Here is a 23,697-nt window from a genome sequence, read left to right as displayed (position 1 = left end):
TGTTATGGTTCTTTCATAGAGATGAACAACCAGCCCTGATTTCCCAGACACTGAAGATGCTGTGAGTGCCTGGGACGGATTCTATGTCAGAGCCAAGAAAAATCCCATTTTAGTCTCCTTGCGTAAAAATCCTTGCTTTTTTCCTGTTATCGACACCATTCAAGAATAATTGTGAATGGGACGCCAGAAGCAAATTTAAAAGGGGGTCGGGCATTGGAAGGCCTATACACTTTAGATCCAGCTATAAAAGAGCGTTTGCATTTTCCCAAAGTGGATGCGTTTGTCTGTGCCATATCTAAACAAACGACTAGCCCCATGGAGGGAGGCGTGGCCTTGAAGGATGTGCCTGATAGTCTTATTGAATCTATCCTTAAGCAGGCCTTTGATGCAATGGCAATGACCTTGCAGATTGCGTCCTGTTGCGCTCTTGTGACATGTTCTGGTCATCTGCTTCTCTCACAGGAAGTGGATGATTCTGAGGTGAATTCCAGAGCAGTTATGGAACCCGCTGCCACCTTTTTGGCAGATGCAAGTTGTGATTTGATCTGCGCCTTGGCCAGAGGTGTGGCTGCCAGGCGTCAGCTGTGGTTGCGGAATTGGTCAGTTGATGCAGCCTCCAAAACTAATATTACAAAAATGCCCTTTAAAGGCTCACTCTGGGTTGGAAAAGCTGGCCAGAAAGTGGGGCGAATCTCCAGTTCCCTGAGGATAAGAAGCTATTGTAGCACCTCTTTTCTATGAGGGGTCGTATCGGGGTGTCCAAGCGTTTTTCATCACTACAGAAACCCGACCTTTCCTAGCGTGTAGCAGATGGACTCAGGACCAATGGGTATAGTGTACTCCTGCTAGCAGTTGGAGACGGATCAGATTTCAATCTGACGTCAGCCCCTAGTACATATACCCCTGCAGGAAGTGCAGCACCTCAGTATTTTCCGTCTCCATAGCAGTTAGGGACTATCTGCACGCTCTCAGAGCGTTGGACCAAAATTAAAGAAATTTAAAGAAGAAACCCACCTGAAGATGAGCCCCGTACTCCTGCGGTGATACCCTTGGGTCCCTCCCCCAGTTGAGTTTCCCGAGGTGATTTCCGTGGTCCCTCGGAGGTGAGCCTCGGTCCGGTGGCCAATTCGCGGCAGGGACCTAGCCCCCGAATCCTCGGGCGCGGCGCAGAAGCAGCCTCGGTCCAGCGGCCGAATCGCGGCGAGGACTTAGCCCCCGGTCTCGGGCGCAGCTGAGAAGCAGCGGGTGCATCCTCTCGAGCGCGGCGGTGAAGGTATTTGCCCTCTCCCCCTGCTGCCGGAGACCGCCCGGGGCGAAACCGGGAAGCACCAAAGACAAGGTAAGGTGGAAATCTTCTACTTAATCCGGTCTCCAAAGATCGAGGAAGAACACGGGTCGGCGATCGGAATCTGTGCCACCGGGTTGATCCGCCCTAGCAGGGCTAGGCCCCGGCTGTTCCAGGGTCTGCCCACGTGGAGACCCTCCGAGGAGGTCGCCATATTGCCTGCACGCTCGCCGTTGCCATTTTGGCCTTGTTCGCCGCGCCGCTCGCCGTCCGATCCGAGCGCACAAACTAAGCTAAGCGCACAAAATTATTTGTGCGCATAATCTTAGACGCACATAAAACCTTACGCGCATAAGTTACGCGTACATTACAAGGCGCTTATCTACGGCTAGACTCACATCTGCGCGCACATATCAGACGCAATGGAGCGCATAAGAACATATGCGCCCACAGAAATGGCACCTCCAGAAACAGGAATAAAAGCTCAAGGCCTCTGCCCAGCATGCCACATCAGAGCCGCACAGAGCGAGGAAGCAGACGTCCTATGCGCATACTGTGAGGAGGCCCTGGGAGATCCAGGTCAGTGCCAGTCCCACCCAGGGCCCAGTGCAAGCTCCTCAGGAGGCACCCTGAACCTAGCAGGCCCCAGTGAGTCCATCCCACAAACGGGGACCCCCAGGGAACCGGCGCCTCTCAACCTAGACCCAGCGTCGATCTCTTGTGTAGAGTTGTTTAAAGGGATTCACTCCTTTGTCAAGATGCAAACTGAACCCCGGGCGGACCAGCCATATGCACCACCAGAAGACCCTCACGCCCCAGGACCCTCGAGGCCTAGGCACAGGCTCCCACCACCCAGAAGCCCCACCTACGGGGACACGGATTTCTCCGAAGAGGAAGTCAAGCCCCTTGAGGAGGGAGAACGTCCCCTGGGGACAGAGCCACACCGAACCATGAGACGCTTCTTCTCAAAGGATGAGCTTCCGGACCTTGTATCCCAATGCCTATCGGAACTCACTATCCTGGGCCAAGGCACCTCGGGGGAACCTAGAATGAACCCCCTGCTGGAGGGCCTGCGACAGATGTCTCGCCATTTTCCTCTCTTACAGGCGGCACAACAGCTAATTGACCTGGAGTGGAATGCACCTCATTCAAAGGGGGCCGAACCTTATCGGCCATGTACCCCCTGGACCCAGCGACCAAGGAGCTTCTGGCGTGCCCTAGAGTGGACGACATAGTCTGCGCGGTCACTAAGCGCACTACCATCCCAGTGGAGGGAGGAGCGGCGCTCAAGGATGCACATGACCGGCGCCTGGAAGCCATACTGAAACAATCATTTGAGGTGGCAGCCATGTCCCTGCAGATTGCGGCCTGCTGCACCATGGTGACACGTTCCTGTTTACCCCAAGCCAGGAACAACACCCCGGGAGAAGACATGGAATCAGCACTATCATTCCTCACGGATGCGGCATCCGATCTAGTGCGCACAGTAGCCAGAGGAGTGTCGTCCACAGTGGCAGCCAGGAGACAACTCTGGCTTCAAAATTGGTCTGCTGACGCCTCCTCCAAGACACGCCTCACGAGAATGCCCTTCAAAGGATCTCTCCTCTTCGGCAGCGAACTAGAGAAACTGGCCAACAAATGTGGTGACTCCCCATTACCTCTCCTGCCGGAGGACAAGGCGAAGAGAAGCCAGCGCCCCTTCCCCAGGTCCACCAGAGGCAGGAGCTCACAGCGCTTCAACCCTTACAAGAACAACTATCAAGCGCCCCGCCCTATGGGCAGGAACCAGTCCTTTCGGAACAAGCACAACAAGAGGGGAACCAGCTCGGGTCCAGGCCCCAGCCGCACCCCACAATGAGATTCAGCCGACCCATCCAAGGGAAAAAGCCATAGGGGGCAGGCTAACCCTATTCTACCGCAGATGGGTCGAGATAACTTCGGACAAGTGGGTCCTAGCCATCATCCGAGAGGGGTACTACCTGGACTTCTTTCGAACCCCTCCGGACAAGTTCGTGGAATCTCCCTGCCACGACCCCCGCAAGAGGGCGGCAGTGGAAGCTACACTGACCAGACTCCTGGCCCTCGAGGCCATAACCCCGGTACCTACACGGGAAATAAATACTGGACATTACTCCATTTACTTTATTGTTCCCAAGAAAGAGGGTACATTCAGGCCCATCCTGGACCTCAAGTCGATCAACCAACACCTAAGGATCCCACGCTTCCGCGTGGAAACCCTACGTTCGGTCATACGTGCAATACAACCAGGAGAGTTCCTCACATCCCTGGACCTGTCGGAGGCCTACTTACACATCCCAATTCATCAGGAACACCAGCGCTACCTACGCTTCAAGGTCCTGAATCAACACTACCAGTTCCGGGCACTACCCTTCGGGTTAGCCACTGCACCCCGGACGTTCACCAAGATAATCGTAGTGGTGGCGGCAGCACTCAGGAAGGAATCCTCGTTCATCCCTACCTGGACGATTGGCTGATCAGAGCAAAATCGCCGGAAGAAAGCCACCAAGCAACCAGCAGAGTCATAACTCTACTGGAAAGCCTAGATTGGGTAGTCAATATGAACAAGAGCTCTCTTCAGCCCTCGCAGTCGCTGGAATACCTAGGAGTCCGATTCGACACCAAGGAAGACAAGGTCAGCCTGACCCCCCATGAGGAGATCAAAGCTGTGGAACTGGCTCCAGACCTTACTGTGCGCCTCCCGTCCCACAGCATGGGGATTACCTGCAAGTCCTCGGACTAATGGCATCCACACTGGAAGTGGTACCATGGGCACGTGCCCACATGAGGCCCCTGCAACGCTCACTTCTATCACGGTGGAGTCCACGATCCCAGAACTACACTGTACGTCTACCACTACCGGCCAGAGTCCAGACCCAGCTACAGTGGTGGCTACAGACCAGCCACATGAGCCGGGGATCAAGATTATCCTCCCCATCCTGGACCCTGCTCACCACAGATACCAGTCTACACGGGTGGGGAGCACACTGCGAAGAGCTAACCGCCCAAGGGCGGTGGAACGAAGAAGAGGCAGGATGGAACATCAACCGCCTAGAAGCACGGGCGGTCAGATTAGCCTGCCTGCGGTTCGCCCACAGACTTCGAGACAAAGTGGTCAGAGTGATGTCTGACAATACCACGACGGTGGCCTACATCAACCGGCAGGGCGGAACCAGAAGCCAACAGGTCTCCTTAGAAATAGACCCCCTGATGGCCTGGGCGGAAGCAAATCTCCAGGACACCTACTAGGGGCTGACGTCAGATTGAAATCTGATCGTTTCCAACTGCTAGCAGGAGTACACTATACCCATTGGTCCTGAGTCTATCTCTCTACACTAAGGAAAACGAAATTATCAGGTAAGTAATTTCTCCATTTCAGAGGACTCAATCTTTTGGTAGGTCTCAGTCCTTTTGTCTCCGACAGTCCAAGAGAGGAGCAGGCTCGGGTGGCAGAACATCCCGAGCTTCCCAATGAAGGTTTGCGAACCCACCTTCGGGAGGAGATAAGGGGAAGCCCTTTCTCTCTTTTATTAGAGGTGGGTCAAAATCATATCAGATCAATGGGTCCTGGAAGTGATATGGGAAGGATATGGAGTTTCGCAGAATTCCTTGGGACGTGTTCATGATGTCCCCTTGCCACTCCCCGCAGACGAAGCAGGCAGTGGAGTCTATGCTTCTTTGAATCCTTTGGCTGGGGGCTGTGGTTCCTATGTCTACGTCTCAGGAAAATATGGGACACTATTCCATTCATTTTCTTATACCCAAGAAGGAAGATTCCTTTTGTCCCATCCTAGACCTCAAGAGAGGGTCAACCGTCATCTGCGAGTGACTCATTTTCGCCTGGAAACCTTACGATCTGTGATATTGGACTTACAATCCGGGAAGTTTCTGACTTCTCTGGATCTGTCCAAGGCTTACTTTGATATTCCTATCTGTTTGGAGCACCAACGTTTTCTACACTTTGCGGTGCTGAGTCACCATTATGATTTTCGGTTGCTGCCCTTTGGTCTGGCCATTGCCCCCAGAATGTTTTCCAAGGTTGTGGTCGTGGCGGCGGCGTTGAGAAAAGATGGGATTCTGGCACACCCATACTTGTACGACTGGCTGATTTGGGCCAAGTCTTTGGCGGAGCACAGTCAGGTTACCAATAAGGTGATTTCCTTGCTGCAGGAGCTCGAGTTGGGTAGTGAACCTTGCCAAGAGCAGTCTCCAGCCTTCTCAGTCGGAGTATCTAGGAGTTCACTTCGACACGAGGCTGGGCAAGGTTTTTCTACTGGACGCACGGATCAAAAAGTTGATGTCTCAGGTGGCTCAGTTGGTGACACTATACTCCTGATGGTGTGGAGCTATCTACAGGTGCTCGGTTTGATGACTGCAGCCCTGGATGTGGTGCCGTGGGCGAGGGCACATTTGCATCCTCTTCTGCGCTCACTGCTATCTCATTGGAACCCGCAGTCTCAGGACTATTCGGTTCAGCTCCACTCGCCAATGGAAATCTGCTCTCGCCTCCAGTGGTAGTTGCGGCAGGCTCATCTGAGAGAGGGAGTTTCTTCATCTTCCCCAAACTAGTTATTGCTCACAACAGATTCGAGTCTCCAGGGTTAGGGAGATCACTGTCAGGAACCGACAGCCCAGAGATGTTGGAGGGCCGAAGAGGCTCTCTGGAAGTCCGGACAGTCCAGTTGGCATGCTGCAGTTCAGCGATAGACTGCTGGGTTGAACGGTCTGTGTGATGTCTTGACAACGCAACGACTGTGGCCTGCATCAGTAGCCAGGGAGGAACCAGCAAGTGTCGCAGGAAATAGACCAATGTATGGAATGGCAGGAAGGACATCTTAAGATAATCTCAGCTTCTCACATCTCAAGAAAAGACAATGTATGAGCATACGTTCTCAGCTGAGGCGTTTCAGCTGATAGTGGATCGCTGGGGTCTTCTGGCCCTAGACTTGTTGGCGACTTCTCGCAATGCGAAGGTTACTCAATCCTTCAGTCACAGGAGAGATCCATGGTCCCTGGGCATCGATGCTTTCGTACAGGTGTGGCTGGTAGAAAAGTAGCTTTATGCCTTTCCTCCGTGACCCTTGCTGGGCAGGGTCATTCGCAGAATCGAAATCCACAGGGGGCTAGTACTCCTGGTGGCTCCGGTTGGCAAAGGCATCTGTGGTATGCGGATTTGCGGGGACTCCTGGTGGAGGACCCCCTTAGTCTTCCACCACGTATGGATCTGTTGTAGCATGGGCTGGTTTTTCAGAAGGATCTGGTTTGGCCCTTGAAAGGGCTCGCCTGTTGAAGCATGGATATTCTTCTGCAGTGCTTGCTATCTTACTCTGTGCTTGAAGTTCTCCACTTCTCTAGCATATGTGTGGGTTTGGAGAGTGTTTGAAGCCTGGTGCGAGGAATGCGGTGTTCTTCCTCATTTGGTTAAGATCCCACTTATTCTGGATTTTATGCAGAATGGGTTGAAGAAGTGATTGGCTCTTAATTCCTTGGCTCTTACATGTTTCAGAGGCACGGAACGTGGTGCCTCCCTATTGTCCCATCCTGTTGTGGTTCGTGTCTTGAAGGGAGTGAAGCAACTTCGGCCTCTCTTGCAGTTGCTGGTTCCTTTGTGGAGTCTTAACCTGGTGCTGGATATTTTAGCGGGCCCTACGTTTCGACCACTGCATAGCCCTTCCTTGCAGTTATTGACCTTGAAGCCAGTGGTCCTGATGGCTATATGTTCCGCGTGTCGCATTTTCGAGTTAGAGTTCCTTCGGGTGCCTCCGAAGCTGCGTACGGTTCCCTCCTGCTTGCCTAAGGTGGTCTTGGAGTTCCATTTGAACAGAACATAAGAACATGCCATACTGGGTCAGACCAAGGGCCCATCAAGCCCAGCATCCGGTTTCCAACAGTGGCCAGTCCAGGCCATTAGAACCTGGCAAGTACCCAAACACTAAGTCTATTCCATGCCATTGTTGCTAGTAATAGCAGTGGCTATTTTCTAAGTCAACTTAATAGCAGGTAATGGACTTCTCCCCCAAGAACTTATCCAATCTTTTTTTTAAACACAGCTACACCAACTGCACTAACCACATCCTCTGGCAATAAATTCCAGAGTTTAATTGTGTGTTGAGTGAAAAAGAACTTTCTCTGATTAGTTTTAAATGTGCCACATGCTAACTTCATGGAGTGTCCCCTAGTCTTTCTATTATCTGAAAGAGTAAATAACTGTTTCACATTAACCCGTTCTAGACCTCTCATGATTTTAAACACCTCTATCATATCTCCCCTCAGCCGTCTCTTCTCCAAGCTGAAAAGTCCTAACCTCTTTAGTCTTTCCTCATAGGGAAGCTGTTCCATTCCCCTTATTTTGGTCACCCTTCTCTGTACCTTCTCCATCGCAACTATATCTTTTTTGAGATGCGGCGACCAGAATTGTACACAGTATTCAAGGTGCGGTCTCACCATGGAGCGATACAGAGGCATTATGACATTTTCCATTTTATTCACCATTCCCTTTCTAATAATTCCCAACATTCTGTTTGCTTTCTTGATTGCCGCAGCACACTGAACAGACAATTTCAATGTGTTATCCACTATGATGCCCAGATCTCTTTCTTGGGTGGTAGCTCTCAATATGGAACCCAACATTGTGTAACTGTAGCATGGGTTATTTTTCCCTATGCATCACCTTGCACTTATCCACATTAAATTTCATCTGCCATTTGGATGCCCAATTTTCCTGCAATTTATCACAATCTGCTTGTGATTTAACTACTCTGAACAATTTTGTATCATCTGCAGATTTGATTACCTCACTCGTCGTATTTCTTTCCAGATCATTTATAAATATTGAAAAGTACGGGTCCCAATACAGATCCCTGAGACACTCCACTGCCCACTCCCTTCCACTGAGTAAATTGTCCATTTAATCCTACTCTCTGTTTCCTGTCTTTTAGCCAGTTTGTAATCCACGAAAGGACATCGCCACCTATTATATGACTCTTTACTTTTCCTAAAAGCCTCTCATGAGGAACTTTGTCAAACGCCTTCTGAAAATCCAAAGATACCACATCTACTGGTTTACCTTTATCCACATGTTTATTAACCCCTTCAAAAAAGTGAAGCAGATTTGTGAGGCAAGACTTGCCTTGGGTAAAGCCATGCTGACTTTGTTCCATTAAACCATGTCTTTCTATATGTTCTGTGATTTTGATATTTAGAACACTTTCCACTATTTTTCCTGGCACTGAAGTCAGGCTAACTGGTCTGTAGTTTCCCGGATCGCCCCTGGAGCCCTTTTAAAATATTGGGGTTACATTAGCCATTCTCCAGTCTTCAGGTACAATGGATGATTTTAATGATAGGATATAAATTTTTACTGATAGATCTGAAATTTCATTTTTGAGCTCCTTCAGAACCCTGGGGAGTATACCATCCGGTCCAGGTGATTTACTACTCTTCAGTTTGTCAGTCAGGCCTACCACATCGTCTAGGTTTGCCGTGATTTGGTTCAGTCCATCTGACCATTACCCATGAAAACCTTCTCTGGAACGGGTATCTCCCCAACATCCTCTTCAGTAAACACCGAAGCAAAGAACTCTAATCTAACCGCGATGGCCTTAACTTCTCTAAGTGCCCCTTTAACCCCTCGATCATCTAATGGTCCAACTTACTCCCTCGCAGGTTTTCTGCTTCAGATATATTTTAAAAGGTTTTTACATTGAGTTTTTGCCTCTACGGCCAACTTCTTTTCACATTCTCTCTTAGCCTGTCTTATCAATGTCTTACATTTAACTTGTCAACGCTTATGCTTTATCCTATTTTCTTATGTTGGATCCTTCTTCCAATTTTTAAATGAAGATCTTTTGGCTAAAATAGCCTCTTTCACCTCGCCTTTTATCCATGCACTAATTGTTTTGCCTTCCTTCTTAATGTGTGGAATACATCTGGACTGTGCTCCTAGGCTGGTATTTTTTTTTAACAATGTCCACGCCTCTTGCACACTTTTTACCTTTGTAGCTGCACCTTTAAGTTTTTTTTCTATTTTTCTCATTTTATCAAAGTTTCCCTTTTGAAAGTTAGGATTTGCTTACTGTCCCCCATCCAGTCATTAATTCAAATTTGATCATATTATGATCACTATTGCCAAGCGGCCTTGCCACAGTTACCTCTCTCACCAGATCCTGTGCTTCACTGAGAATTAGATCTAAAATTGCTCCCTCTCTTGTCGGTTCCTGAACCAATTGCTCCATAAAACTCATTTATTCCATCCAATAACTTTATCTCTCTAGCCTGTCCAGATGTTATATTTACCCAGTCAATATTGGGGTAATTAAAACCTATAATGCGGATGTGCAAGGGTTTTGCTTCGGTACAAGTACTCAGGCACACTGGTGCAGAACAAATCTCTCTTCCACTGAGAATTACAAACAGTTCTGTTTATTTCAGAAAATTTTGATATCAACTATTCTTGTGGCAACTCCATCAATAATAACCCTGATTGCTTAAAGTCCCCCAGTGTGCCTAGTCAAAGTTCTAGAAACTTTGACCTAATTTTTCGCATTGGGGTTCCATCTGATGTCACCCATGTGTGAGGACTAATATCCTGTTGTCCTCAGAGAACAGCTGTTACAGGTAATCAACTCTGCTTTATCCTTGAGTTGAACTATCTGAGATTGTGTATACTTCACTTTTAATTTATGTGCCAGAAGCTTTCCAGCCTTGTTTCCAAACCCATATTCCTGTTTTATCAGATCCATCTTATATGCTGTATCCTTTGCTTCCAGAAGTTGTTACTCTTGCCTCAACTTCTCTAATTCTCTGTAAATACTTTTATTCAGTTGGCATGTGTATGCGTACTAGAGAGAGGTAGGGACAGATGGAACCCATGTGAGGGGCAGTACTGAGAACGAGGTCAAATTCTGGGGCTGGCGATAGAGTGGAAGGGGTTTAGCCTAGAGATGGAGGGGAAAGATACTGACCGGTGGAGGAGTTGGGGTCTGAGAGGGCAAAGTGGCCAGGGGAGTAGGGAGAGCGAGTGGAAGAGACACTCTTACAGTGAATTTCTAGGGAAATTCTGCTCAAAATATTTAAAATTCTTTTTTCCGTATTAATTTAAAATGTAATTACTTAACACAATTTACATGACTGTCTTTATTTTGACCAATATAAAGTTTGCAGAATTTTAAGTTTCTGTGCGCAGAATTTTAGATTTTTTTGCGCAGAATTCCCCCAGGAGTACTGACATCACCATCTAATATACACCCCCTGCAATGACACCAGCCTGCAAGTATTCTCCATCTCCAGCAGATGGTGAATGTGCATCTCCCTATGGGGATTGCTTTAGATTTTGGAAGGAGAATTTAATATTGAGAGAGAAAATCCCCGCTCTCCTGTGGTTATACCAGATGCTCCCTTTTCCAGTTTGAGAATTCCTGAGGTGATTTCCGTGGTCCCTCAGATGTGTGTCTTGGTCCGCTAGCTGGGTTTCCCAGAGTGGACTTAGCTGATTTAAGGCAGCGGGTGCAGGAGGCTGAGCGTAGTGGTGACGGCACATGCCTTCTCCCCCTGCAGCTGCAGACCATCTCTATACTCAGCCGGTAAGTGCTGAGCTCTGTTAAGTTTAAAAAAAAAAAAGGAATTTAGAGGCAGAGACAGTGTAGAGGGGATTGCAGGACTTTCTCTGGTCTCTGTGCTCGGCGTGCCATTCCGATGTTTGTTCCCACTCCCCTGGGGTTGGGGAACTGGGCAGCTGGGCAAGTTGAGCGGCCCCGGTTAGCTAGGCCCCGCAGTTAGATTTTTTTCCTGCGAGCCACGTGGTAGGCTGCGGTGCCGTTTTTGTGTGCACTTTACTACCCTCTACCAGACATCAGTGTGTGCAGTGCATCAGCTCTGCGCACGCGTTGTGCGCTCACTTTTGGGTGCGCCTTTTGCGCACTCAAATTTTTTAAGCGTGGTGGTGTGCCCAGGCTTTGGTGGACAGTTTGTGCATGTGTTCTGTGCAGCACTTGCTCTTGAGGTACCTCATTTTTGTGTGCATAAATTTTGTGTTTGAAATTTTTCAATGTGATCCAGCTGGACACACATTCTCCGTCGCCTGTGTACTGATGGCACCAGTGAGCAAGAATCCTAAGCGCCTTTCTCTCTATGTTGCCTGTCATATTCGGGCATCTCAGTCTGACGCGTCCTCTAACATGTATCAATGCTGTTTAGAGACTCGGGGAGGGTTGCCTTCCTGATTTTGTTAAGCCTGGATCCTCCCAGCCAAATGATGGTCTGATTAAAGCTCTGTCTAGAGGTACGCCGGATCTTGGAACTCCCTTGTCTGGTTCCTCTGCAGGAGAGGGCAGTTCAGTAGGCCCTGCTCCAGTTCCTTCTGGGTTTGGCCTGGATCCGGCTGCTTTTTCCTCAGTGGAGTTTTTTCAGGGTTTGCAATCCTTTCTTCGGCACAGTCCTGAGCTTCAGCAAATCCTGTCAGATCGGATCCTCAGCCGATGGCCCCTCCTTCTGCTAGTCCTATGTTTAAGCGCCGGAGCACACCTAGGTTCGCTGCAGGTATTCCCGACAGGAACAGAGATGGCACTGATGATGAGGCAGATCCTGATTCCCTGGAAGATGGGGAAATTCCTCCAGGACTGGAACCGTATCTGACTATGTTGCAGTTCTTTCATAGAGCTGAACTGCCGGCCCTGCTTTCCCAGACCTTGAAGATGCTGGGTGTTCCTGGTGCAGATTCCATGTCTGAGCCAAAAAAGAATCCCATTTTGGTTTCCTTGTGTAAGGCCTTTTGTTTTTTCCCTATCATGGATGCCATTCAGGAATTGATTGATCTTGAATGAGGCACCCCAGAGGCAAATTTCAAAGGGGGTCAGACATTGGAAGGCCTGTACCCCTGGATCTAGCAGTGAGAGAGCATTTGCATTTTCCCAAAGTGGATGCAATGGTTTGTGGTGTCTCTAGGTAGATGCAGTCTCCGTGGAGGGAGGAGCAGCCTTGAAGGATGTGCATTATAGGAGGATTGAGGCTATCCTTAAGCAAGCCTTTGAAGCAGTGGCAATGACTTCATAGATAGCTTCTTGTTACACACTAGTGGCATGATCTTGTCTGCTTCTCTCTCAGGAAGCTGATGATTCTGGAGTGAATTCCAGAGTGATTATAGAACCCGCTGCCGCTTTTTTTTTTTTTAGCAGATGTGGGCTGCGATTTGGTCCGTACCTCGGCCGGAGGAGTGGCTTCGGTGGTAGCGGCCAGACATCATTTATAGTTGTAATATAGTTCAGTTGAAGCCTCTTTTGGGAGTGAGTTGGAGAAACTGGTCAGTAAATGGGGCGAGTCTCCAGTCCCTTGTTTGCCGGAGGATAAGAAGCAGTTGCAGTGCCCCTCTGGTATGAGGATTCGTCTTTGGGTTCCAAGCATTGTCCCTATAGAGGGTCAACCTTTCAGAGGATGCAGCCTTTCAATAGATGTCAGTCACTTCGTCCCAGACAGCCCAAGAGAGGAGCGGGCTCGGGTGGTAGATTCCCTCCCCCCCCCCCCCCCCCCCCCCGAAGCTTCCCAGTGAAGGTTTGCCGACCCACCTTGGGAATAGTAGATAGGGGGATGCCTCTCTCTTTTATCAAAGGTGGGTCTAGATCACATTGTAACAGTGAGTCCTGGATGTGACATGAAAAGGATATGCGCTGGAATTTCGCAGTATTCCTCAGGACATGTTCATGGTTTCTTCTTGCCACTTCCCGCAGAAGAGGCAGGCAGTGGAATCTATGCTTCTAAGGCTCCTCTGGCTGAGGACTGTGGATTCAGTGCCTATGTCTCAAGAAATTATGGGATGATATTCCATTTATTTTGTTGTTCCCAAGAACGAGGGCTCCTTTCATCCTATCCTGGATCTCAAAAGTGTCAGCTGTCATTTGAGGGTGACTCATTTTCATATGGAAATCTTACGCTCAGTGATAATGACCATGCTGCCAGGGGAATTTCTGACCTCCCTGGATCTGTCTAAGGCCTACCTTCATATTCCCATCTGTTTGGAGCACCAACATTTTCTGCGTTTTGCGGTATTGGGGTGCCATTATCAGTTTTGGGTGCTGCCTTTTGGTCTGGCGACTGCTTCCAGAACATTTTCCAAGGTTATGGTGATAGTAGCCGTGGTGTTGAAAAGAGATGGGATCCTGGTACACCCGTATTTGGATGACTGGATGATTCGAGCCAAGTCTCAGGAAGAGAGCTGCCTGGTGACCCGCAAGGTGGTGAACTTGTTGCAGGAATTTGGTTGGGTGGTGAACCTGGCCAAGAGCAGTCTTCAACCATATCAGTCATTGGAGTATCTGGGTGTTTGGTTCGACAAGAGCGAGAACAAAGTTTTCCTGCCAGAAGTTCGGATTCAGAAATTGATGTCTCAGGTGCATCAGTTGGTGAGCACTATATGCCCGGCAGTGTGGTCCTATCTACGGGTGCTTGGTTTGATGGCAGCAACTCTGGAAGTGGTGTCGTGGGTGAGGGCGCATTTGTGTCATCTTCAGCACTCATTGCTGTCTCGCTGGAACCTGCAGTCTCGGGACTATTCAGTTCTCCTCCACTTGCCGATGGAAATCAGTTTTCGCTTCCAGTGTTGGTTGCAGGAGGCTCATCTGAGAAAGGGTGACCTCCCTGACGTGGTTGATATTCACGACAGATGCGAGTCTCCAGGGTTGGGGAGCTCACTATCAGGAGCTGACAGCCCAAGGGCATCAGAATGCCAAAGAGTCCCTCTGGAAAATCAATCGCCTGGGTGGCCCAGTTGGCATGCTTTCAGTTCAGCCACAGACTTCAGGGTCAAGCGGTCCGAGTGATGTTGGACAACAGGATGATGGTAGTCTACATCAATCGACGGGGAAGAAACAGCCAGCAAGTGTCGCAGGAACTAGACCAACTTATGGAATGGACAAAAGGACATCCACAGGTGATCTCGGCCTCTCACATTGCAGGAAAAGACAACGTCAGAGCAGACTTTCTCAGCAGGGAGAGTCTGGACCCAGGAGAATGGGTGGTGTTGGATGAGGCATTTCAGCTGATAGTGGATCGCTTGGGGCCTTCCATTCTTGGATCTGCTAGCAACTTCTCACAATGCGAAGGTTCCTCGATTCTTTAGTCGCAGAAGAGATCTGTGGTTCCTGGGCATAGATGCTCTCATACACGACTGGCTGGAAGACAGGTTGCTTTATACCTTTTCTCCGTGGCCCTTGTTGGGCAGGATGATTCTCAGGATCGAAAGCCACAGGGGGCTGGTACTCCTGGTGGCATCGGATTGGCCCAGATGACCATGGTATGCAGATCTGCTAAGACTCCTAGTAGAGACACCTCTTCATCTTCCGCCACACGAGAATCAGTTGCAGCAGGGACCTGTTCTTCATGAAGATCCGATTTTGGTTTTATCTTACGGTTTGGCCCTTGAAAGGGCTCGCTTGTTGAAGCATGAATATTCTTCTGCAATGATTGCTACCTTGCTCCGCACTCGGAGGTTCTCCACTTCCTTGGCCTATGTCCGGGTTTGCAGAGTCTGAGGCCTGGTGTGAGGGTCGAGGTGTTCTTTCTCATTCGGTTAAGATACCGCTCATTCTGGAATTTTTGCAGGATGGGTTTAATAAAATGTTGGCCCATAATTCCTTGAAGGTACAGGTTGCGGCTCTTGCCTGTTTCAGAGGCCCGATGAATGGTGGTTCCTTATATCATCCTGATATGGCCTGTTTTTTTGAAGGGGGTGAAGCATCTTCAGCCTCCTCCTTCTTTTGCGGTTCACTCTGCCCTGCCATCTGCATAGATACCTTGTCTTTCATGCTCACCTCTGTAGCATTTTCTTCCATTTGCTCTGTCATGCTTGCCAGGCCCTCAAAATGGGATCCGATCACATTGAATGAATACTGACTCAGATCCAATTGATTGTCAGCGCTCGACATTGTCCAGGTAATTGCAAACTCAGGGCTGATGGAATTAGTCGGGTTTCTCACACTTATATAGTTATCACACAAATTGGGAAATGTGGTCGGGAGAACACCGTTTAGACATCCATCTTAATGGGATGACGTCGCTTCCCCAACTTCTAGTCTTTGAAATGATTTTATTTTACTGTGTTTTAATGAAAGTGTAGCCCCCACTTCTGGTACACCTTTAAGATTGGCAGCAAAACCCCTGCGTGAATCCTCCAGCGTGGGAAGGATTACTTTTAAGGACTCAAGGTGTTTTAATGACGTAACACCAAGGAGACACTGCACACAAGTTATTGGTGTTCCAAAAACAAGTCTTTACTAAAACAAGTAAAAATTAGAAAGTTCTAAATTAGTCTTTCATTATTGAAAGTCAAAAAGTGGCTACTGAGATTTCAGAAGCCGGTTGCTAATCCTTGCTGTTATACCCTCCTGGGATCCTCTCTTTTTTTTCTTCTTCTTCCTTTTCCTGGGGTGCTGGGCTCCCTGACTCCCAAGGATCCATTTTGGCATCTGAATATGCAGTGTTTGAATCTTTCTGCTGCATACCTCTCTCCTTCTTTCAAATGGACTCCCTTGATTGGAACACCAGAAGGACAGCTCTTTTCTTTTCTCCTTTCCACACTGCTGGTTACCTCTGGATGGGTACCTGACACACTTCTTGCTCCTCACTCAAAGATCTTTGATCACAGAACAGGGTCCTCTATTCCCCCTCAGAAAGATGATCCCAGAGTGAGGATCCTCTCTACCCCACTGTTGGATCCCTCAGAAACAGCCACTTTATAGTAAAGTATCAAAAAAATCACTACAGTAACTGTCTGTGTGGCCCTCTATACTCACTATATGACTCTGGAGATGATGGGAACAGGCTTTTCCCTTTCTCCAAAATCATAAAGAGATAAGAAACTTGATTTTTCTCTTGCTTGCGCTCTCAGCTTCATACCCTCTGACCAATAGCCTGGCCCATACCATGGTGTCATAGCAAATGGTTTAGTTTCCCTGCCACCCTAACAGGAGTATAGACCTTTAGTGAAGGAACTACAGGCCCTTTTACTAAAGCTTGAAAGCTTTCATGTTATGGCGTGCCATGCTGCAGTGGTGAACATTTGTGTCCTGCTGTGTTGCAGCAACAAAATTATGTAAGTTGGAGCAATAGAGTCTCAGCAGAGTAACAAGAATTGACTCAATTGCTTCGATTTGTAAATTGTCAGCCTTTTTCCATTTCCCATTTTACTAACCTTTTTGGCACCCCTAAAACTGTCTGTGGGCTCTGACCAACAAGGCGCATGGTTAAGTTCTAGAATTAATTGCCAGAGGATGTGGTTACGGCAGTTAGTGTAACTAGGTTTAAAAAAGGTTTGGATAAGTTCTAGAGGAAAAATCAATAAACTGCTATTAATTAATAAGCTGTAGTATCTTGAGATTTTATTTTATTTAATGTTCGGGTACTTGCCAGGTACTTGTGACTTTGATTGGCCACTATTGGAAACAGGATGCTGGGCTTGATGGACCCCTTGATCTGACCCAGTATGGCAGTTCTTATGTTCTAAGGCTTTGTCGCTCATAATCTTTTTCACAGAATGTTGGAAAGCATTGTAGGTGTGTCTTAAAATTACATGGAAAGACAGCATAATACGAAATACAATGATACCATGTTTTCATGAGGAACCCAGAGAGGACAGTGTACAAAGGTTTTCTTTCATTTATTAAATGACTAGGCCCCCCCCCCTAAGCCCCTATATTTATTTATTGAAGGTAAATGATGCCAAGTTTTATATTCAGTTAAACCTTTAACTACAAAGATAAACCATTCTATGAGGATAAAATATCTGGTTCTCAAGCTGTTCTTGATTGTTTGTTCTTTTGCATATACATTGTTCAAATAACTTGTTTTTAAAATAGATTTTTAATATGATCATAGAATGAAGAATATATTCAGATAATAGGACCCACAGTCATATCTCTTATGTTCTGCTTTTCTCAAGAGGGTATATTGTTAGTTGGTCCTTGGATCTAGTGATGTCAACTGTAGACTTCCTTATGATAAAATATTGTAGTATTAATTCTTTTTTGCCATTTTGAAAATAGTTTAGAAGATGCTCATGAGACCTGTAGATTTTTGCTTAACCATGTTGCTGTTTTTGTGATTGTTTCTAGGCTTATTTTGAAGTTGCTGACCATTCAGGCATGATGTCTATGGTTTTATGGCATGCTCTGTGCCCTGAATGGTTTAAAAGGTTGAAGGTTGGTACTGTACTTCTTCTACAGCAGTATACCATCAAGCAAAGTTATCCTTATAGAACACAGCCAACTCCTGGGAATTCAGAGATCAAAAGACTTACTGGAATTGGTAAAGTATTCAGGTGTCATGCCTGCTGAACATTTTTCAGTTTCATTATTCTAATTGTGGTCATCTGTTTATCAAGATATTATACTTATTTCAAAAGATATTTGTTGAGATGTTTCATCCTAAGTCTTGTGACAGTCTAGCAGTTTAGCCTCTTTTGTTTTCATAATAAATATGTATGGGAAATTGGTATTCATCAACTGAGTTCTTAGCCTGTTGTATGTCTCTTGTGAATATTCAGTATAGGTAATCTGAAAACTAGATGGATTAGGGACTGAACTGAAAATCATTGGATTACAGCATTGGACTTTAATTTAGGAGAAATCCCCACTCTCTGTGACCTTAAGGAAGTTATTTTATTTCCTTATACTTCCGAGATCCAGTTGAAAAACAAGCTCTGAATCCAGCTTTCTTGGTCAAAATAATAAAGTATGTGATATATCTATTCCATTCTTGGCCATAGGCTTTTGTCAACATAACTCACTTTCTTATAACATTTTTTATTTTCAAACTTAAAAACAGATTTTTTTAACTTATTTTCTGGAAGCAGATTTGTCCATTGACTAGATCAGGGTTTGACAAATCCTGGCTACCATGGTGAACAGAAGGTTTGCTGTGTGCCCAGAATTTTCCTGCCCAGCTTCCCTTGTCTCTGCTGCCTTCTTTGGAACTGCTTTTCTCTTCTTGTCATCACTATGTGGCTCTCAGTGAGTTTGAGCCATGTGGTCCCTGAACTTTCTCACTGATTTACAGCCTCACAAGACTAGTACCAGCATTCAGGCACTGGGCATCTCAAACTCATGAGAGCAACATAGTGCCAACCAGGGAGCAATAATAGTTTTGACCAGGACAACAATGGCAGCCAGCACAGTCAGAGGGAAGAATAAAAGACTGGAATCTTGGCTGGCTGTAGCCAGCTTGGCATGGGAGGGTGGTGAAGAGTGCATCTGGAACTGGCTAGTGAGGATGGGCTGTCTGGCGTTTGGGAGTTGACTGCTAACTGGGTTGGTGTGAGGAGTAGATGACTTATTGGCGAGAAATGGATAAATTGACTGGTGAACTGGGGTGATTGGTTGGTATGCTTAGGGAATGGCTGGCTCGGAACAAGGATGGAGGATTGAGAGACTAGTGGGGAAGAGGAGCGAGAGAGAAAAAGGGAGAAGACAGGTGGGGATGAGGGAGGTGTGAGCTAGAGGGTGACTGGTAGGGGTGAGGAGCAGAGAGGGAGGGAGCTTGGTGGGAACCTGATCCACATTGATATGAAACACAGAGAAGCAATTATCTCCTAATAACAAGATTTGCCACACTGGGTCTGACCAAAGGTCCATCAAGCCCAGTATCCAGTCTCCAACAGTGGCCAATCTAAGTCACAAGTATCTGGGAAGATCCCAAAAGGTTGACAGATTCCACGCTGCTTATCCCAGGGATAAGCGATGGATTTCCAAGTCCACCCTAATAATGGTTTCCTGAATGTTCGGGTAGGTCACTCCCAACGAGTGGGCTATGCACCTCTGCCAGTAGATGGAGCCAGAGCAAAAGCTGACGTCACGGCTATATAGTCCCTCCCTGACATCAGCCTACCAATATTCTCCATCTCCAGCAGATGGTGGACATGCATTTCCCTTCGGGGGATTGCCTGTGAGTGTAAAAAAAAAAAAAAAAAAAGTGGAAAGGAGATGTCTGTGTAGCACCGCTTGCCTACTGAGGTGATACGGTGCGGTTCCTCCCTCTGTAGAGTGCCTCAGTACGGTAGCCTTGTCTGGCGTAGACCTAAATTCCAATTAGTGGTTGCAAGCCGAGAGAGGTTCGGCGGGACCCGTTCCTTCTCTTAGCCAGGGAGGGCTGAGCTCAAGAAAAAGGTGTTTTTTTTGTTTTGTTTTTTTACTTTTAGGAGTCAGTGACAGGAAGATAGCAGGAGAAAGGCCGGTTTCCTCTGCATTCTGCTGCTCTGCTCATGTCTATGGGGAGTTTTGTGAGAGTGCAGCCGTTTTTAGCTAGGCCCCCGCTTCCAGGTGTCTCCCATTTTGGGTATTTTGTAGGCTGTGGGGTACTTTTTTGCTTCAGGCCATTGGCGCATGATTGGTTGCATACCTGGATGTGCATTCACATTTGTGCATGCATTTGGGCATTCTTCCTTCTGCATGCAAACCTTGTGCACCCAATTTAGGCATCTGTCTTGGGTGTTCAGTTTGGGCGTCCAGTAGGATGAGTGGCCTAGATGTGTGGGCTTGTATGCACATTTTTTCTGCATATATATTAGATGCGCTTTATGCGCAGGAAAGCTAGGTGTGAGCCTTCATTGCCCTTACATAGGTTAGACCAAGGGTCCATCAAGCCCAGCATCCTGTTTCCAACAGAGACCAAACCAGGCCACAAGAACCTGGCAAGTACCCAAACACCAAGAAGATCCCATGCTACTGATGCCAGTAATAGCAGAGGCCATTCACTCAGTCAACTTGATTGTCCACATGAAATTTCATCTGCCATTTGGATGCCCAATCTTCCAGTCTTGCAAGGTCCTCCTGTAATGTATCATAATCCTCTTGTGATTTAACTACTCTGAATAATTTTGTATCATCTGCAAATTTGATAACCTCACTTGTCATGTTCTTTTCCAGATCATTTATAAGTATATTGAAAAGCACCAGTCCAAGTACTGATCCCTGAGGCACTCCACTGTTTACCCTTTTCCACTGAGAAAATTGACCATTTAATCCTACTCTCTGTTTCCTGACTTTTAACCAGCTTGTAATCCTCGAAAGGACATCGCCTCCTATCCCATGACTTTTTAGTTTTCTTAGAAGCCTCTCATGAGGGACTTTGTCAAACACCTTCTGAAAATCCAAATACACTACATCTACCGGTTCACCTTTATCCACATGTTTATTAACCCTTTCAAAATAAATTAAGCAGATTTGTTAGGCAAGACTTCCCTTGGGTAAATCCATGTTGACTGTGCTCCATTAAACTATGTCTTTCTATATGCTCTAATATTTTGATCTTGAGAATAGTTTCCACTATTTTTCCTGGCACTGAAGTCAGGCTTACTGGTCTATAGTTTCATGGATCGCCCCTGGAGCCCTTTTTAAATATTGGGGTTACATTGGCCACCCTCCAGTCTTCAGGTACAATGAACATAAGAACTTGCCATGCTGGGTCAGACCAAGGGTCCATCAAGCCCAGCAGCCTGTTTCACAGGCAGTTTTGACTGGGCTGCTGGCAGCCTCCCACCCTTTTTGGGATTAGTTTTATTCATCCCACTTGTTGGGATTGACGTACCTGAACGCTTAGGAAGAAGAAATTACTACTTATCTGATAATTTCCTTTCCTTTTGTGAAGGATAGGTCAATCCCAGTCCTGCCCTCAGCTGCCAGATTTGGATTTTATAGTTAGCCTTCTTAGGGCGAGCGATGCAGAGTATGATTCCTGCTCTTCATTGATAACTTACAAGTGACTTCTGTAGCTCTTTTGACTGAGCTCAGTTTTCCTGTTGGTTGAGAAACACGAATGGTTGACTATTGCTAATAATGTTCAGGTTTAATCAGGTTTGTCCACAGTTTGGCTTTTTCAGAGATTACTGGCGGTCTGATGTCGGGGCGGGACTATATAGCCGTGACATCAGCTTGTGCTCCATCTGCTGACAGAGGTGCATAACCCACTTGGGATTGATCTACCCTTCACTAAAGGAAAGGAAAGGAAATTATCAGGTATGTAGTAATTTCTCCTTATGGACTTTTCTTCCAGGAACTTGTCCAAATCTTTTCTAAATCCAGCTACACTAACAGCTTTCACTACCTCCTTTGGCAATGAATTCCAGATTTTAATTATGCATGGAGTAAAACTTTCTATTTTTCTTAAATACAGTGGCTTGCAAAAGTATTCGACCCCCCCCCCCCTAAAAAGTCAGCAGATTTGTGAGGATTAGACAACACACAGATTTTCAGACAGGTTTATTGCAAACCAGCATGCTCTTAAAGTAAATTTTCGAAGTCAAAGTTCATTACTTATCTGCATTTTGTGTAAAATAAAATTAAAAAACTGAAAAATACTCCTTGATAAGTATTTAGCCCCTTCAGACTAGAACTTGGTAGAACCACCTTTTGCTGCAATAACAGCTTTGTCTGTTGGGTAAAGTTTCTACCAGCTTTGCCCACCATTTCGGAGTGATTTTTGCTGATTCTTCCTGGCAGATTTGCTCCAGGTTGTTCAGATTGGTTCAATGATGCTTATGACTGCAATTTCCAAATAATGCCACAGATTCTCAATTGGATTGAGTTGTGGACTTTGACTTGGCCATTGTAGAACATTCACATTTTTTTGTTCCTGTGTTGCTTTGGCCTTGTGCTTGGGATCATTGTCCTGCTGAAAAGTAAACTTTCTCCTAAGTTTTAGCTTTTTAGCAGACTGAAGCAGATTGTCTCGCTGCCCAGCGCATGCAAATTTATTGTGGATATCCTGAAAACCTGATTGACTGGGCCCCCCCCAGGATAGGTTTGGGAACCTCTGTCCTATGGTATAATTCCTCTCAGCTGGGGAAAATTTACTTGAGAAGTAGGAAAAGGTTACCAGAGTGTTTTCATGATTATGCTGCAGGAGGACAGTGCCTTCTTCAAGGGTGGATGCATCTACCTCCAAAAATGAAGGGCTTGATGGGGTCTGGATGGTGGAGGCAAGTGTCGTAAGTGAACTCCTCCTTCAGTGATTCAAAAGCCATAAGGGGGCCATTGTCCAGTTTTTATTATCTGCCCCCTTCTTAGGGCTGAGAGCAGGGTGGTCAGTGAAGAATAATTGGGAATGAAGTGCCTGTAGAAGTTGGCACAGCCCAAAAAAATGCTGTATTGTCTTGAGTCCCACTAGACATTTCCATTCTGTGATGGCCTTCATCAAGGCAGGATCCATGTTGAGCCCTGAAAGGGAAATAATGTACCCCAGAAAGGGGAGTTCTGTTGCTCAAATACATATTTTTCCAGCTTTGCATAGAGTCTATGTTCCTGTAGCTTCTGGAGGACCTGTTTCACACAGGCAAGGACCTGGAAAACGATCAAGATTTCGTCCAAGTAGGCCCACCATGTGGGAGTAAAACAAGTCCCGAAAGATCTTGTTTATCATAGATTGAAACACCTCGGGATGCTAAGGCAGTTTTATACTTGTAGCCATGGCGGATCTAGATTGTTATAGGCTCCATGAAGATCTAACTTGGTGAAAAAGCACCTCATAGATGGTCGAATAGCTCAGAGATCAGGGGGGAGCGTTTTTTCTTCGTGATAGTGTTACGACCTCTGTAATCAATACAGGGGCACAGTGTCCCATCTTTCTTGCCCATGAAGAAGAAGCCTGCCCTGGCAGGCGAAGAAGACAGGCGGATGAATTCGCAGTCCAAATTCTCTTGGATATATTTTCTCATTGCCTCTGTCTTGGCAGATATTGGGTAGACTCTACCTCTGGGCAGCATCTTGCCAAGAAGGAGATCAATGGTATAGTCAAATATCCAACGAGGAGGTAGGATTTTGGCTGGCTTCTTTGAAAAAACATCTGTGAACACTGCATATTATGGCAGAAGCCCAGGTAACATGGTAACCATGGTCAGTATGGCTAGTGATTGAATGAGTGAAAGACACTTGGCCTGACAGGACCCCAACAGGCCAATTCCAGAGATTCCCAATCCAGCAAAGGTTAAGTTGAAGCCACGGTAGGCCCAGAATGACTGGGTTCCTGGCCCTGGGTGTCGCATACAGGGAGATGGTCTCACTGTGGAGGGCCTCCATCTGGAAGATAATAGGCTTGGTCACTTTGGTGAGGTAGCCTGGGAGGCCCCATATTCTGAGGCGATGATCATGGTTGGTTTGTTTGTTTATTTATTTAAAATCTTTTCTATACCTAAATCTAATCTAACTCCCTTTGTGAATCCCAGAACTGTCTTTGTATAATACACCTTTTTACCCTGTTCCTTCTCCCTATATAGCATTAAATTCTTACCCCCTCCATTGGAGTATGTTATCTACCATTTGTTCTTGAACTTATTTTATTCCTTATTTATTAGTTGCTTCTCAGTTGTTGTTGAACCTATTTAACCTATGTTACATTCCTATATTTTCTTGCCTCTGCCT

The 23,697-nt window shown here is 46.8% G+C and overlaps 1 protein-coding gene across 1 annotated transcript in view; it reads left to right on the top strand.

Annotated features, from left to right (window-relative positions):
* Positions 1-23,697, top strand: part of RADX (RPA1 related single stranded DNA binding protein, X-linked) — a 239,279-nt gene that overhangs the window by 27,819 nt on the left and 187,763 nt on the right. The window contains 1 exon segment of the mRNA XM_029607574.1: positions 17,401-17,593. Within this exon segment, the coding sequence (XP_029463434.1) occupies positions 17,401-17,593 (193 nt within the window).

This window comes from Rhinatrema bivittatum, chromosome 6 (genome assembly GCF_901001135.1).
Source record: "Rhinatrema bivittatum chromosome 6, aRhiBiv1.1, whole genome shotgun sequence".
In the NCBI taxonomy this organism is placed as follows: domain Eukaryota; kingdom Metazoa; phylum Chordata; class Amphibia; order Gymnophiona; family Rhinatrematidae; genus Rhinatrema; species Rhinatrema bivittatum.
This window is presented reverse-complemented; position numbering and strand designations above follow the sequence as displayed.